Source organism: Coenobita brevimanus, chromosome 79 (assembly GCF_032717465.1).
Source record: "Coenobita brevimanus isolate Jiangsu-jjx chromosome 79, ASM3271746v2, whole genome shotgun sequence".
Classification (NCBI taxonomy): domain Eukaryota; kingdom Metazoa; phylum Arthropoda; class Malacostraca; order Decapoda; family Coenobitidae; genus Coenobita; species Coenobita brevimanus.
The window spans coordinates 32,120,103-32,138,387 of NC_137032.1; the positions used below are offsets into that span (position 1 = coordinate 32,120,103).

The following is an 18,285-nucleotide window of genomic DNA, read 5'->3' on the forward strand; positions in this document are numbered from 1 at the left end:
GGCAATGGGAAATAAGCTGCAAAAGGAATTAATACTTGGCTATGATGGTACTGAAAAAGGAGTGCTATAGAAAGACTGTACAGTCATAGTATTTTCTTCTGGCTCAGAGCTACAGGAAATACTGGTAAGCTGCAAATGGACAAAAGTATCTACCAAGTTAAGGTAAATGAATTATACATAAACACACACACCACACAGTCTTTAAAAAATAATCTGATGATAGCAAAGAAAAAAAATCATACTGAAAAGGTTAATGAAGACTGTTTCCTACACGAAACCATGAAAAGGAATGCCTTCACATGGTGGCACTAATATAACTGAGTGGTTCCACTGCCAAGTTATACAAACACCCCTCAACTCCATCTCCATCTCCAGGAAGGGGGATGGTGGGCTGCAGAAGGGCAACTCCAGCCTGCAGTCCACCAGGTTCATGTCCCAATAACTCTGGGGTCACAACAACAACAACGTCTCACCTGTAAAAGGGCACTGCGACCACTAAGAAACAACCTTGATGATTTGGGTATTTTAGGGGACGACTGAGCAGTGTTGTTCATCACTCGCACCTCACATGGGCATCACCTGCCAAGGGATACCGCTGCTTTACCATGGAAGTCTTCTCTATGACCTTTCCATCACATAGGCTTTGTTTTGAACTTGGTAAATAAGGAGTGCTGAAAAGGGGCACCTTCCAGTGGTGGCACTGATATAAGAAAGAGGCAGAGCTGCCTTGTTATACAATAATACAAAGGCCTCTAAACTCCTTTTGTTTACATCAAATTAAGCTATGTTACTTAAATGTCGATGTCATAGTGGATGGAGCTGAGAGATCAATAATCTTCCCCATCTCCTGATTTTCTAAGTGCAGTAAACTCTTGATACACAGAACCCTCTTTTAACAAATTTCAGTTTTGACGACCACGTTGACTTGGCCGAACATTATACTCATTTAATGAATTTTCGTTCAGTAAAAGAATGGACGTGCGGGAAACCTGACCAGTGTGGTGTCCCTACACACACACACACACACACACACACACACACAAGCTCCTCTGCATCCCGCTGAACATCACATCAGTCTCTGGGTGACCGGCATCGTGCAAGAAGTCATAAACAGAGCATTTACTGAGCAAAAAAGGCATTTAGACCTGGCTGTATGCTACTGTGTATAACTGTACAGCCAAATGACGCACTATATTTAAATTCTTTGTTCGGTAAAAGTCACGATGCCAGGGAAATTAATGAACAGCATGGTGTTCGGCTTCAACATCAAGGTCTTGTACCAATTAATTTGTTATATCGAGGTTGTACTGTACTTTAGAAATATTTTTGACGAAAGCCATAGAGAAGTTGTCTCCCAATTTGGTCTTTATAAAAAAAAAAAAAAAATCACTTTTTGCAACTTTATGGGCAGTCTTAATAGAGCATATCTTGTGTCAGTGGTGTGTTCAAGTAGCAATTATACACAAGATTGGACTAAACCAATAAATAAATGATGTAAAAGGAATTTTTCATTCATTCATTCACTGCCAGACGCCATGTATCCCAAACGGGGTGGCCAACGGCTTAGAGTTAATTGTTTTACAGGGAGGGGCACTAATCCTCCACCAACCCCACTTGACATGTAGGAATGCCAACAGCATCTGGTGTTCCCAGGCGGTCACCCATCCAAGTACTAACCAGACCCAACGTTGCTTAACTTCGCTGATCGGATAGGAATAAATGCAGTAAAAGGAAGATGACTCAAGACTGCTCAATTTAAGTCAGGATATGCATAAGAAAATATAATTACTATAAGAGGCATCCATGCAAGTCTGTTCACGGATGGGTCCAGGATATACAGGACCATCAAGACCCGGGAGGACGTGGAGGCACTGCAGAGATATGGACCGGGTGTCAGAAATGGAGCAGGAAGTGGCTACTAACAATTCTATTCTATCGATCTATTGCCAGACACCATAATCCCGTAAAGGGTGGCCATTTGACACTGAGCTAGTTGTTTTACAGGGAGGGGCACCAACCCTCCACCAACCCACTTGTTGACATGTAGGGAGCACGTATGGTTTGGTTATATGGTAACCACCCAATGTTGTAAATGGTTTCTTGGCTTGGAAACCATTTGGCTTGTCACTCAATGTAAAGCCACCTGTAAAGGAAAGAAAAGGAATAAAAAGTGACAGGAAAGATAGGAGAAATAGGAAGAGAGGAGGGCAGGCACAAAAAAAGAATGATAAAAGCTAAGGAAGTTGGCAGCACTACATCAAGTGAGTGGATGATGGTCACCACCACCTACCACATACTAACAATTAATGTGGACAAATACAAAACTATGCACTTCGGCTGTGGGAACCCCAGGACCAACTACAGGCTTGGCACAGGAGAGCTGGAAAAGTCACAGGTGGAGAAGGACTTGGATGTCTTTATTTCAGTGGACCTGAAGTCTTCTATGCACGCAGCAAAGGTGGCAGTCAAGGCTAACAGCAGGTTAGGGATAATTAAAAGGAACTTCTCATACAATGACCGAGAGATCCTGCTGCCCCTGCATACTGCTCTGGTGAGGCCGATATTGGATTATGCATCCCAGTGCTGGTCACCTTACCTAATAAAGGACATAAAGTTGCTGAAGCAACTCTGGCACAAAGCCACTAAGCTAGTGCCAGAGTAGGCAGATCTACCATACGAAGAGAGGTGAAAAGCCCCTTGGCCTGCAGACACTGGAAGACAGAAGGAAAAGAGGGGACATGATCGAGGTGTACAAAATTGTCCACGGCTACGAAGACATCCCCTGGGTATAACTTTAGAAGTAACCAACGTTACCAATTTTCATTATATTACGTCCCTGAACTATTCTAACTAAGACTTACCCTTTAAGCCTAGTTTCAGTTGGGGGAGCAAAATTTTGTAGGGATAGTCATATAGTGACTTAGGTTAGGCTGTCGCTCAGTAACGGATGAATGTTGCGCCATATTGGCTGGTGCAGGCGTGTGCATTCGGTCTATGTCAGGCCCTAGATCAGGCCTAGGTTAGGTTAGGTTAGGTTAGTTTGGGTTAGTTTAATGCAAAATAGTGCATTTTTAATTAATCTTGATCTTGATTTTGGGGGATAAACCCACTTTTGGGAATCTTACTCAAAATTCCAAAAGGGGGATTTTCCCCCCAAAATGAGGGTCAAAACTAATTAAAGCACAGTATTTTGCATTGGAAACCATAAAAAAAATAATAAAAGAAAACGTTGGTTACTTCTAAAAATTTACCATCCCCTGCACCAGGTTCTTCAAATTTAGTGGCACCGGCCTGAGGGGGCACAATTTCAAACTGGCTGTGCCGGACCACTGGAAAACCACACTCAAGGGAAATTGGTTTTCAATACGTACGCTACACGAGTGGAACCAATTACCTGAAGATGTAGTAACAGCACCATCTAGAGTCTATCTATCTATCTATTGCCAGACGCCTCAATCCCTTTTGAGGTGGCCACAAACAAATTGCCTCCACTTTGACCTGTCCCCCGCCATTTCACTGCCCTGCTCCCAACTCACACCCCCCTCTCTCATATACCTCTCCACCCCATCCCTCCATCTAGAGCTGTCTTTAAATCTAGGTACAACAAACATAAAAGGTCATGAGCAAAGGAAGGCCGGCACAATATACTAGAGATGGGGACCCAACAAGGAAATATTCTTATTTCCCACTAACTAATACTAGGTAAGCAGGATATGACAAGGATAATGGCTCTCCCTTGCCCCCCAAACCCTCCAGCCGAAACTGTCACAAATGTGAAAAGGAATACCATGTAGTACAGACAAACTGACATGTGCATTTTACAGAAAGCTGTAACACACTGCTCTTATTATTTCAAACTACCCAAAATATAATTATGGTTACATGGTCATTCAGTAAATCTCTCAGACCAGAACCAATTGGCTTACATTAATCCTAGGCCTGCAGCACTCACTCCAAGTGTATACAAACAGCATTCTCAACCGTCATCATATTCTGGGCACCAATATCTGAAAATACTTGAAACTGAAGTGTTGAGATGATACGTTACCTACGGTTGAATTGCAAACTCTTTTTCCCGCGCAGAAAGGCACAGCACTATAGCCATGAAGAAGGGAGGGGGAGGGTTGGGTGTACACCGGAACCCCCCATAGGGTCGATTTGTTTGTAACTAGTAGGCCGCCATCGTGCACCTCCGATATTATATGTTTACTGTTAAGTATTCTATATACGCCATAGCTAACATTCTTTTTTACCATAATCTGCCAGGATACACCGTAAGTTGTATATTTAAAGGATAATAAATGATTAAGATATCAGTATTCCCCCCCCCAACTCCCCCTATCGCTATCAAATCCTCTCACCTTCGTTAACCACTAATCCGCCATCTTGTACCTCGGCGACTTCGATATTCCTAAAATCTTCATCATTGTTTCATTAAATGGAAAGGATTGATGGAGAAAAGGTCCCAGGAATATTCTAACGTTTTTGTTTTACACTGTATGCACAAATTCGTCCTGACTGTTTGTTGAAGTATGTCATTATCTGTGTGGCAAGATAACATTATCTAAAGATGACATTTGTAATCTTATACGACTGATACTCTAACTTAACCCAACCCAAGGCAGCTCCACTCGTCCATCATGCTGAATAAAATGTTTAGCATTTTTCTAGCAATTACCCGGATTTTTAGAGCAAGTATAGCTACATTCGCTAACCTCGGCATCATATGGATATGTTTACATGAAGCCGTGAGAGCGACATGGTCCCGGGCACCAGGTTACCACTATTAATATTCCAGCAGGCAAAATTACATCTCCACAGGCAACGTAAGAGCCACAGACTCTCCTCAGCAGTATTTTGAATAGAAAGAATTTACACGGCTAGGGAAGTGGGAGTCAGTAGTTTTCAGTCCAATTTTCCAGCGAACTTCAAGGGGGAAGTGCCATAGGGGTTTGTAGTGGTGTGCGGTACCGCTATATGTAATCGTGATTACTGATTACTTTAGGGAAAGTAATTGATTTCCTTTTCGATTACTGGAGTCTGGGGTTATGTGTTTGTTATTCTGGCAAACCAAATGATGTTATAAAGCAGAGGGAGTCTCCTGGTTAAAACCATTCTCAACTTTTTGTGAGTGCAGGGCTTGCCTTAGGAGCTGTGGGACCCTATTGGCAACATTTTTGGTGGGGTCCCCAGGTTCACATATCATAGAGATAAGTCTGTTATGGACTTTATATCCCTAAGTTAGAGTGGAAAGCAATCAAAATGTATGCTTAAAAAGTGCATGTGAGTTAATGGACCAAATAGATCTAAGTGCCATTTTAATATAAAATTGCATACATGTAAGTAAACAAACAAAATGTGTAATCACCTTTGAATAGGCAGGGCCGAATTGGGAGCTGTTGGTCCAGTTGGCTTAAAGCTGGCCCTGAGTGAGTGGTTACAATAATTTCTGACAGCCAGTTTACTGTGGAACAGTATTTTATTCCAGCTAATGCCAGACAGTTTTCTTTCCTTAGGAACTGTAGTCTGTTCACTACCCTTTGTTGAGTGCCTGCCCATTCCCCTCTCTCGGCCCTCTGCTCTGTGACCATTAGCCCATAAAGACCCTGCCCCTATTGTATTGCCTGCCCTGCCTCCCGTCTCTTGATACTAAATCTCTGTGTGAAATAAAGCTAACTCATTACTTGCATACATTATTATATACTGTATGGTACATTAAGTACACACACACACACTAGCCAGCAGCTGATATCATATAGGTTTATCCATATCTACCAAAAGAGGAATTGTTCTCTCATTCATATCTAATGCCAACCGTCGAGGGATATTGAACAGTAATATACTCAGTATCTGACAAATAATACTTTGAAGAACACAAGAAAAATGCATTTTGAAATGGTATACCTGAGAAAGGATGTGATGTGTACATTTCCAAGTTCGTGGCTCACCAACTTGCATAGTGTGCCTGCACTCAGTGGCATGGCTCACAAATTACTGTAAAGAAAACTGGTAACTTTTGTAGTAATCATTTCAACTAATCAGTTATTGAAACAAAAAATTGATTACTGCATTTTTTTTAGTTAGTACCATAATCAAATTAGCTAATCAATCACACTCATCACCAGCAGTTAGTAATTTCAGCCATTTATTCATTCATTCATTCATTGCCAGACGCCATGTATCCTAAACGGGGTGGTCAAGGGTCTTAGAGTTAATTGTTTTACAGGGAGGGGCACTAATCCTCCATCAACCCCACTTCACACGTAGGGATGCCAACAGCATCTGGTGTTCCCAGGCGGTCACCCATCCAAGTACTAACCAGACCCAACGTTGCTTAATATATATATATATATATATATATATATATATATATATATATATATATATATATATATATATCTATTGCCAGACACCTCAATCCCATTTGGGGTGGCCACAAACAAATCGCCTCCAAGTCGCCCTGTCCCCCGCCATTTCACTGCCCTGCTCCCAACTCACACCCCCTTCTCTCATATACCTCTCCACCCCATCCCTCCCTAGTTTTTGTTGTCAGTTTGTTAAGCTAGATGAGAGAGGGTGTGAGCTAGAGAGGGGACAATGTGAGGGTGGTGGACAGCGTGTCATGAAGGTGGTTTATTTGTGGCTGACCCTCCCTGGATTAAGGTGTCTGGCCTTGGATACATAGACCATTCTGCATCCCACATTAACAGTGTAGTTGGCAGTGATACAGAAATGACCATGGTTCCTTCTTCCTTGTGTAAAAAAAAAAAAAAAAAAAAAAAAAAAATCCCATACTCACAAATACAGTACTGTTTATATTTCAGAATGTCGGCACTACCTTTCAGCAGCTTATCGGTGCGAGGAGATGTGGAAGAAACGTTTGGACCATCCACTGTTGAAAGATTTGAAACCTGGTAAGTACAGTAACATATACTGCATCACATCTGTCCATCATTCTCCTTCTGGGGGTTAGGGAGTTGAGGGATGGTTGTATAACCAGGTAGTTGATCTACCTAACAGTGTTAATGCCACTGAATGAAGCATCTCTCTGCTGCTTTGAAAGTTACCATCATCATCAGAACAGCCATTCGTTCAAAATTAAACCATATGCTGTCACTGATGACAAAGGAAAATCTTTCCAGTTCTGTAACTAACCTGAGATTTAATAAATTTTTTGCTAATAAGCAAGAGACTCATTCCAGTCTCATAACTAACCTAAGACATAGCAAATTTCATGCTGGTAACCGAGGAGACTCATTCCAGCCTCAGAACCAACCTAAAACATATCAAATTTCTTGGTAGTAACCAAGGAGACTCATTCCAGGCACATAATTAACCTAAGACATTAAATTTCTCACTAGTAACCAAGGAGACTCATTCCAGCCTCATAACTAACCCAAGACATATCAGATTTCTTGCAACTACAACTTGGTATTCAAGTTGTGTGAGTTCCATCCAGTGAAATCCAATCATCCATTCTAATAAAACTTTTTTGTGTTGGCAGGTGACTACTTCTATGATATGGACCAGAAATATAAACGCGAAGGAAAAGTCACCGCCATTGATGTTGATCTGGTAAGTAAGCAGCAGTAACACAGTAGTGATGATGATGACAGTAGTAGTAGTAGTAGTAGTACCATAGCAATAATAATAATAATAATATCATCATCATCATCATCATCTAATCCTGTGTTGCCCCATAAGGAGCGTAGGAGCCCGGGGCTAAGCAAGTTGGTCCTGACATTTAAGATGAGAGTGACCAGCCTCACTCATCCCTGAGTGGCACTGTGTGAGCAATAAACCCCAACCAATCCCTGTATAAAAACCTGCACCGGCTCCATCCGATTGCAGCGCCGTAATTACCCATTAAGCCACCAGGCTCCATTATTTGGTTATATGGTTACCACCCAGCATTATAAATGGTTTCCTGGTGTACAGGAAACCATTTGGCTTGTCACTTATTGTAGAGTCACTTGTAGACAGAAGTAAGAGGAAAGACTAAAGAAAGACAGAAGAGGAAGGAAGGATGGAAGAGAGAAAAGGGCAGTCACCCGAGAGCAGCAGTACATGAAGTGAGAATACAGTAATAATATAAAAATACTGTATATCGATATTCTGCGTGTCATAGGATATTAACATCTCGTTCTTTGTGGTATACCCAGCATATCCAGCAGAGCACTGTACATGTCTATATTGTCATGTATATTCTTGATGCAAAGTATGTTGATATTAAAACAATACGGATAGCATACAAGAAAATGTTTTAAATTGTAATATGCAAGATAAATCACTCAGGAAGAATTAGGAAATCTAAAGCCACTTGAAACACTGCAGCTTATTGACTTGTATTCTTGCCAGTTAAGGAAACTTCCAAACAGCTCTTCCATAGTGATCTGTGTTTGGATATGTCTGGTTAATATCCCCTGTACATTGTTTATGCAGAGTATGGCTATATTGGAAGAATTAATAGAACACAGAAGAGGTCTGGTTAGTACTTGGATGGGTGGCCGCCTGGGAACACCAGATGCTGTTGGCATCCCTACGTGTCAAGTGGGGTTGGTGGAGGATTAGTGCCCCTCCCTGTAAAACGATTAACTCTAAGCCCTTGACCACCCCTTTTGGGATACATGGCGTCTGGCAATGGATGGAGAAAAGGACAGTAAGGTGTAATTAGCAAAATAAATCACTGAGGTGATAGGGAGCTTCCTTAACCAACAAGAATATTGATCTACATCTCCTTCCCGTAGTGCAGGAGAGGGATGCCATTTTGTGGTGACACAGATATAACCGTTCATCCCCACTACGTGTTAACATATACAAACATCCCTGAACTCCTCCCTATCCCCTGAAAGGAGAATATTGGACTGCAGGAGAAGGGCGACTTAAGCCTGCAGTCCACCAGGCTAACAGTGCAGATGAGCCGTTGACCACAATAAACCAACAAATTCTTTCTATTTTATTAACAGGACAACAGATGCCCTGTCAAATGGTAAATACTCGTAGCAAAGAAGAGAGTGTTTTAAGGTGCAATATGCAGAATGAATTACTAGTGAAAAGGTGTTAGGAAATCAATGCCAGTCAAGTACAGTAATAATTAGCATACAAGAGAATTTTTTTTTTAGGTGCAATATGCAGACTGAATCACAAAGAAGAATGTGTTAGGTAATGTATATAACCACTGTGGGCAAACCCTGTATTTCTTTCCAGTTTGTCAACAGCATAACAGACTCACAATCAAGCAGCACACCCGGGGAAATTGAGGAAATAGTTCACCGCTTACGTCGCTCCCGGGAGAGTATCCGCACCCTGCCCTCCACACACCATGCCACACTTCGCCATCTCCTCCAGGCAGGAAGAACAGATACTATTTTAAAATTCCTCTCTGATCCGATGAACTACGGCATCTTCCCCGACCACTACACCGCCAACATTCTCATGAATGCCTACCTGGAGCAGAAAAATTTCACAGGTTGGTTATATATTTTATTATTCTGTCTGTTTGACTGTTGCCAGATTCCTTCATCCTGGAAGGGGTGACAAGAAATAAATGTTGTCCATGTCACCTTGGGCTGTCCTCTCCAGTCCACACCCCATCCTCTCATCTCATCCTCAGTCTCTCCCTTGCCGTTTGTACCTCCAAGTTGTTCATATAAACTCTCCTAGTCAGTCTCTCATTCTGATAATATTAAGACTAAAATAGCAAAGATTTATGTAATTTTAGAGGTGTAATGGAGATGTAGTGTGCCAGCATCTTTGCCACAGCTGGTGCTCGAGTGGCATCATGCCTGATGCTGCAGGAGGACTTTGGGCCGCCCCTCACCCAGGCCCTGGCACTGGCATCAGCATACTCCTACGCAACATCTGATAATAATCCACCATGGGAGGACTACACGGAGAAACCAGAGGAACCTGTAGAGGAGGTATTTAGTTGCTGTGTAGTGGATACGGTTGTTGGGTCAGTGTTTTATTCCACATACAGATGATGGATATAATGATTAATGAGACGAAAAACTAAGTCAAAATCCAAATGAGATAACTACATAACCCTTTGACCACCACTTTCACCTGACAGAGGTTGGATTAATGATGAGGAGCAGGAGCATGAGGAGAAAAGGGAGAAGGGAGAGGAAAAGAAGGTTGCTGATGCTAATGATGGCAAGTAATAAAGCCAAATATTCCAGGTCAAAATCCGAGTGAAATACCTACGCAACCCGTACTTCGATGACCACTTCGACCTGACGGAGCCTCAGCACTTGGTGGGCAAAACCCTTGCCTGGTTGTCTCCACTGGTGGGTGGGTCAGTGGGGGGCAGCTGTGAGGTGCTGGGATGGGCTATGTATGGGAAGTGGAAGGAGCTGGAAGATGCAATACAAAGGGTTAAGGAAGCAAGTCACCCTGTTGCAAAATCTGTGGTAAGTTTGTGGATAGAGAAAGATTAGGATGATGATGGTAATGATAACAGTGTTGATGATGTTGATGATGATGATGATTATTATGGTGAAGCAGTTCTCATTTAAGGTTAGAGATAGGTTTCAAAATGGTATGTATCTTAACCTCACCACATGTTTATGTCTGTGGGATAGAGTCAGGATGCTGAGGCTGGAATGGAGAGAATTTCAGACTGTGGTCCATGTATGTGGCCATGTTCTCGATAAGTTCTCCCTCTGTCAGTTTTTTTTTTCAGGCTTTCTGGACCTAACAAAGAAGGGTCAGGATTATGTTGACAACAGTAGCACTGATAATGATGATGGTAAGATAAGTAATTAGAGCGATCAGATAAATAGATATAGTAATACTGTCTAATTAGAACAATCGGATAAACAGATACAGTAATATGCTCTCTCAACAGGTACAAAGAGTAAACCAGATCATCGAAAGCTGCAAGGAGGAGGAAGGGGGAGAGTCTCATGAGGGTTTACTGTCGGCCATCGTGGAACTGGAGAATGCATCAGGGAAGGTGGTGGAGATGGACTTGGCTGGTGAAATAGAGGCAATAGTAAGGCGGACTGTCACTCACACACAGGAGCAGGAAATACAGGCACAGGTACTGTTGTGGTGTTGATGTTGATGATCCACATGTAATCAGGCTGTCATGAGATATTTTGTTTGCATATATATGTAGCAATGGACTCGCAGTGTTTATAGATACAAACATAAAAAATGGACTGTCAGAACAGCTATGGTATTCCTTTGGTGTCACTAAAAGCCTTCATCAGAATAGAAGGGTGTATGGAGACATTTCCCAACTCCATCACCATGAAAGGTTTCCTTTTAGACAATAAATCACATGTAGGTAACAAGAATTAGGGAGGGGAGAAAGTGATGGTACCAAAAGAGCTAATAGGAAGCATGGCATGGTTTTGATTATATCCATCCATCATCCAGTCCCACTTTGCCTCATATAAATAGGAGCATAGGTCCTATGCCCCTGTGTAGCATTTACATGATAAACAAGCCTCTGGCCATCTATAGAACTTGAATCATAGTGAGTAGGTTCAAGCATGTTCCGAGCCAAGTGCACCACCACGTCTGTGATAATGCAGGTTAAAATGGATGCGCTTTGCTGTTTCAGGTGGACATGTTCAAATCATGGGAGAAGCGGAGGGAAGAGGAGTTTGAGAACCAGCTGGCGGAATATCGAAAGCAGAAGCTGATGGTAGAGATTGAGGAGAAGAAGAGGGACTTGACAAAGAAGGAACAAGTGATATTCTTCTTTGAAAACCAAGAGAAACTAGAAATGTTAGCTCCAAAGAACTGGTCAGTATAGTTTATTTGTATGTTTATCTGTATTGTGTAACTGTCTGTATGTATATCAATGTCTGTCTGTCTTTATCCATTTGTATATCCATGTATCTGTCATTATTTGTGTGTATGTAACCAGATGCTGTAATCTTGGAGGTGGCGGCCTTGAACAAATAACCTCCATTTTATCTTGTCCTCAGCCAGGAGGCTGCCCCTCTACTGTCACACCCTATCCTCATTCATATACTTCTCATCCTGTCTTTGTGAAGTTATGGCGGCATGAAATTCAGTTAACTTTAATTATAAAGTAGGAATGAGTTTCCATGGATTCCACTGTACTTTATCCTCCAGTAGGACTACACCTAGCAATTAGTAGAGGTGAAATGAAGGTGGTGGGAGGGCAACAACATGGCAGGGGACAGGGTGACATGGAAGCGATTTGTTTGTGGCCACTCCTTACGGGATTAAGACGTCTTTCTATAGATGGACAGATAGAAATGAGGTTAGGGATCTTTGTCAGATGAAAACCAAAGATCATAGATGTGTAAATGAAAACTCATTGTCCTTTGCAGGATCTTCAAGAAGAAGACAACATTTAAATTCCCAAAGAAGAAGGCAAAGAAGGTGGATGAAGGATATATTCCCCCCACCGTCAGATAGACACTGCCTTGCTGATGTTCAACATGCATCTGACTACTTGTTGAACCCTTCTGATGTGGTCTGTGCTTTTAGATATTTTATATTGTTCAAGTCAACCTATTTCAGCTGTGGATATACCTAAGAATCTGTTTAAATTAATGTCACATGATTTATTTATTTTTTTTATTAATGTGTTTATTTATTTATTTATTTTTGATGAGAAATCCTAGCATTCAAAGGGTCAAATCTTAAATCACAAAGGGGAGAGCAAGCTTTTTTTTTTTTTTTTTTTTTTTTTTTTTTTTTTTGAAACATATGATGAAGATGAAACATATCTGACCTCTATGCATCATTCCCAGCAGCACTGTGTAATGTGGGTTGTGGGCTTATCAAACCTAATTACTATCTATAAAAATTTGGGAGCTTTCCTTGGACTGCAATTTAGTTTACAGTCTAGTTTGTGGAGTTTCTTTAGTAGTTTGAGAGCAGTACAGTATATATAAAAAGGGTTTGGACACTTTGCAACTCTTTATTAGTTACTTATTTTGCTTATTTCACCTGGGTAACCTCTTTCTACTGTTTGTTATTGATGCAAGCCTTGTCAGTATTAAACATAGAATAAAAATATAACAAAAGAAAAAAATACAACATGGCAAAAAAAAATTGGTACTGTAGTCAGAAGATATAAAGGGTAATGTTAGGTGTCATCATTATCACCATCCCTATCTCTTCCCAGCCTAGGATGGGCTGAGGTAGGGCAGGTGTAATATGCCAGATAAGTAACTGAAGGAGAGGTGCATCCAAGGCCTGTCTCTTCATCAGTTAAGGAAGCTCCCTAACATATCTTCATAAGTGATTTATTATGCTTATTACACTTTGCTGTCCGCTTGTGTTACTTAAATCATTCTAATATCATCACACGCTCCATAAATAAAATACAAAATTATATTAGCCAGCCATATCTGAAAATAAATTGGTAAGGAAAAGGCATTAGGGAGCTTCCTTAACTGCCAAGAATACCAGCCCAAGCCTCCCAGTTTATTGTAAAATATGACCCAGAATTTTTTTTTACAAGGCAAATGAATTCTTTTGCTGTGTATGGAAAATTAAATACATAACTCTAATGGTATTTTTTAATGGAGAAATTGTTCATACAGGCAGATATTACCAGCATACAGAATAAGATCTAAAGTTTGTACAAAAATATGTTAAAGTTGTATATGACTCTGAAAATATATCACTCCCTGCCAGGTGTATTTTTATGGTATGCAGTCAGTAAATTCATTTATTACAAGTGAGCAAGCAATTATAGCAAAGTGATGTTTATTCTATGTTCAGAGAAATGAGCACCCCAACACGACATGGCTCGACCGCGATGGTTTTCAGAGGCTAATAACTTTTCTACTGTGTGAGATAGAGGAGATTCTTCAGCAGGTAGTAGGTATATTCAATAAATTTTGTTCTTAGTTATACATTTACTCATGAGACCAAAGAAACTCCCTGGAATACCAGTTTTCCAAGGGAATGTACCCAGGGCTTCAACTGACATGCTCCACAATGAAATCAAAGTAAAGCACTATGAAAGTGACACATATGAGGTATGAGTTATTTTTCGCTTTCATGTACTTACTGCTCATGTGCGCGTGTGTGTATGTTTGTACATGTGTGTGAGAGAAAATGTGACTGTGTATATTTAGCTCAATTATTCTTCTGTTGTTGTTCAACTACCTCACCAGAAATATTGAAAGTTTACACCAAGATGAAATTATGGTGACAGGCATATGTACAAATGCTTGCTCGCTTGTCACGTGCTCACAAAGCGCATTTTATTGGTCCAAATACAGTATACTGTACTGCACCAATTCCTTGATATATATTATATTGTACCATTTATAAAGGCTCCAGCCTGCTTGCATGCATTGACCCTGGTCACCTAATGGTGGCTCTGCATGCTGCTTAATCTCTGGCAGTCTCTCTATTCCCTTTATTTATTATTATTTTTGCTATTAGGTTCACAGTATATTACAGAAAAATTGCTTATGAAGGTTTCATTACTTATTTATCCCACTGATATTACCAGTTCCCATAATATACAGTACTTAGTGATGGTGGAGAGGGGCACCTTCAAGTGGTGGCATTAATATGACTGGGCGGCTTCACTCCCTGGTAATATAAACATATCGTCACCCTCGTAAACAAACTGCTTGTCATTTCTTGGTGATTTCTGTTTATTTGCCTAAATCAATTCTTCACCATGTGGCACACCTATTGGTATAGTTGCCTTTGTCATGTCTAGGGTATGAGTGGTTAAAAATTTATAAAGTTATAAAAGGACAAACATTGAATTAATATGAAAATTAAGAAAACATTTTTTTTTTTTTTAAATTCCCGAAAAGTAGAAAATATGACTGGCAGTATGTTTATGAAGGTGACGATATGTCAACTCCCTGTTCCCCAAAAGGACGATAGTGGAATGCAAGAGGAGGGCAACTTCATGCTGCAGTCCACAGGATTTACATTCAGATGTGCATATACTGTATATACATAGCACTGGCATGGAAAAGTGTGTTCCAGTATTTTACAAGTTTCTATCATTATCATCATCATGACTGTTTTTCCCACTCAAGAATGAGGTGAGGTAGGATCCAGAAAACAAGGAAAGAGAACGTACAAACATGGAAGAGCCATCAGCAGGAAGCCCAGTGAAACAGTCCATGAGTGAATGAGTGTCATGACATTTTTCATGGGAGATGCCACTGAGTGTTTCAAGTTCTTCCACTTTCATACTTTATCTTCCCTGGATTCTACCTCATCCCATCTTTCGGCAAGAAAAATTATTAAGATGATGATGGAAAAAGATGTGAAATATTAAATCCATCCTCCTATAATGGGGAATGACGATATCAGGCTATTGTGACAACCTCTTTATCACTCTGAACACCATGATTTCTTGTGGTAGTACTGAGTGGAGCTGCCCAGTTATACAAACATCCTTCAAGTCCATCCTGTCCCCTGGTGAACTATAAAACAACAAACATAACCCTACAACTGATACTGTAAACAAGGGGAGCCTGGCAAATAAGCTTTATATGTAGCATTGGCAATTTACCAGCAACTAACAACTTATCTGCAGTTTACTGTGGACGTAACACATTCAATCATGTCTCTCTCACTGTATTTTGATGACTTTTTTTTTTTTTTTTTTTTTTTTTTTTTTTTTATAATACTGTATACTTTTAGACAAGGTCGAATACAGCCTTTATAAACAGCTTACTATATGAGAAGCCTTTTCTATATGGGGTTAAATCATCTGATAATACCAATAATTAAATAAAAAATAAACCACCTGCATTCAAAGGCTTAATACTGAAAAACTACTGTATACATAACAATAAACGTGATAACATTACTTATTGCATATGAGATTAAACAGGCAATAACAGCATTCAGTCCTATATTACCACTTCATAAATATAGGGATCTAATGCTAAAATAACACAGTCTAGAATATTTATGAGTATGTGATCAGCCAAGGCCCCTGGTGGCGTATAAAAAATAATAAATAAATAAATAATAATCGTATCACCATCGTCCTGACCTCCAGTAATAATAATAGTAATAAATAATAAAAATAACAAAAATACTATCAATGACTTCTTTTTCTCTTGTGAAATCAACTGACAAGAATACTCAGTTTGGGAGGATTTTGAAAATGGAAGGGTCAGACACAGTACAGTCTTCAGTAACTCTTCATCCATCCATCCATCATCCAATTCTGTGTTGTCCTATGAGGAGCGTAGAAGCCTGGGGCTAGGCAAGTTGGTCTTGACTTTTCAGATGAGACTGACCAACCTCACTCATCCCTTAGTGGCATTATGTGAGCAATAAACCCCAACCACCCCTTAGATATAAACCTTCACAGGCTTAATCCGACTGGAGCGCCTCAATTACCCACTAAACCACCAAGCGCCATAATTTGGTTATATGGTTACCACCGAGCGTAGTAAATGGTTTCCTGGTGTACAGGAAACAAGTTGGCATGTCAATCAGTGTAGAGTTACCCATAGGCAGAAAGAAGAGAAAAAAATGAAGGAAAGAAAGACAGAAGAGGGAGTGTAAAGTCACCCATAGGCAGAAGGAAGAGGAATTAATGAAAGAAAGACAGAAGAGGAAGGAGGGAAAATGAGGAAAGGGCAGACACCCAAAGCAGCACTACATCAAGTGAGTGGATGGTTAGAGTCCCAACCTACCACCATCAGAGTTGAATAAAAACACATCACTGTTCACAAACACAACTCCACGAGACATCTGCATACAGCACACCCGCATTTTACAACTGGGATACTCAGGGATGAGTGATGCTGGTCACTCTTATCTTTAATGACAGAACCAACTTGCCTAGCCCAGGCTCCTATGCTCCTCATGAGGCAACACTGGATTAGATGGCAGATGGATGGATACATTTTTGGAAATCAATTGCATATTTTTTTTGCTGTAGTGGCTATAAGCAAAAACAACCGTGAAATGAAAAAAAAAGGGGCTAAATTCTTACTGACTAATAAGCACTTGTATAACGGGTGTATTTATAATATAGGAACACAGCACTGGCCTTTGAACACTTATTTTACTCAAATAATTATCATACATAAATGAAATTTAATATTTATAATATAGGAACATAGCACTGGCCTTTGAACACTTACTTTACTCAAATAATTATCATAAGTAAAGGAAGTTTAATATTTATAATATAGGAACACAGCACTAGGCTTTGAACACTTATTTTACTTGAATAATTATCATAAGTTAATGATCATAAGTTAATGAAGTTTAATTTGACATTGACTTATAATCAAATGAAGCACTTTCTCAATATTAGCCATAATTAAATCAGGCACATAAGTTGACAATAACTAATTAAATAAAATTACTCTATTTCAGTAATGATCATATTCAAATGAACCAATTATCTTGGCAACAACAGCAATCAAATAAAATACTTAATTTTTCAAGTCATCACACTGAAACAAAGAACTAATTTGGGAATAATTATCATCAAATTAAGCACCTATATATGAAAGACATGCCTATTGGATGAAGTTAATAATGATGATTTAAATTATGCAATGGATATGTGGATATTTCACAGTTATCAGAATCACATCCATGTTCAATACTTAATGATAATTCTGCTTTATAAGAGTAAATATAAGGCACAGTGAAGCCTCTTATAATACAGTACTACACTACACTCTGTGCTGTCACTAATTAAATAACAATGTGATATAGCTATACTTAAGATACACATTATTATTTCTTTAGTACACCACTGGCATAAAGGAGAACATGCACTGTGACCTCCAACCCTATTCTAGGAGGTGTACGAGACTTCCTACCACCATGCCTTAGTAATAACCAAGCATACTGCACCCTGATACAATCTTTGGTTACTTATATTGTTTTAATAGTGACACAGTTTGCTTCACCACTCTAGATAATGATAAGAAGGTATAATATGCTTTTCATAAAAGACCAGATTATTATTACGATAAGACCTCACTATAGTGGACTAATTGGGGCTCAAACCATTCTGAAAAAAGCGAAATCCAATAAAAGCGACTTCCAGACTTCCCCCTGCTAATCCGACTTTGTCTGATATATCAGACCTTAGTCCGGATTGCACCAATGGTTTTTAAACTGTTTACACCACCACTGCAGTACTGTATTGTATTATACCTTCACTACAATGATCAAATGGTATAATATATATGATAATACTGTACTGTACACTGATAGACATGTCTTTTATCAACCTTATTGTGGTGAACATAGCTGAAGTGGTCAGGTAGTCCGGACTGCTTCTGGCTTTATGGGACTTTTTCCGATATAAAGGAATTTAGTCCG

At 39.9% G+C, this 18,285-nt stretch overlaps 1 protein-coding gene across 1 annotated transcript; it reads left to right on the plus strand.

Moving 5' to 3' along the window:
- The first annotated feature begins 4,721 nt into the window (after window positions 1-4,721).
- LOC145408929 (uncharacterized) lies at window positions 4,722-13,761 on the plus strand. The gene is made up of 9 exons (XM_080279509.1): window positions 4,722-4,826; window positions 6,825-6,914; window positions 7,505-7,575; window positions 9,208-9,469; window positions 9,763-9,920; window positions 10,182-10,412; window positions 10,850-11,044; window positions 11,573-11,757; window positions 12,315-13,761. Exons 1-9 carry the CDS (start codon window positions 4,760-4,762, stop codon window positions 12,400-12,402), a joined length of 1,347 nt encoding a protein of 448 aa, XP_080135635.1. The 5' UTR covers window positions 4,722-4,759; the 3' UTR covers window positions 12,403-13,761.
- Window positions 13,762-18,285: the final 4,524 nt, after the last annotated feature.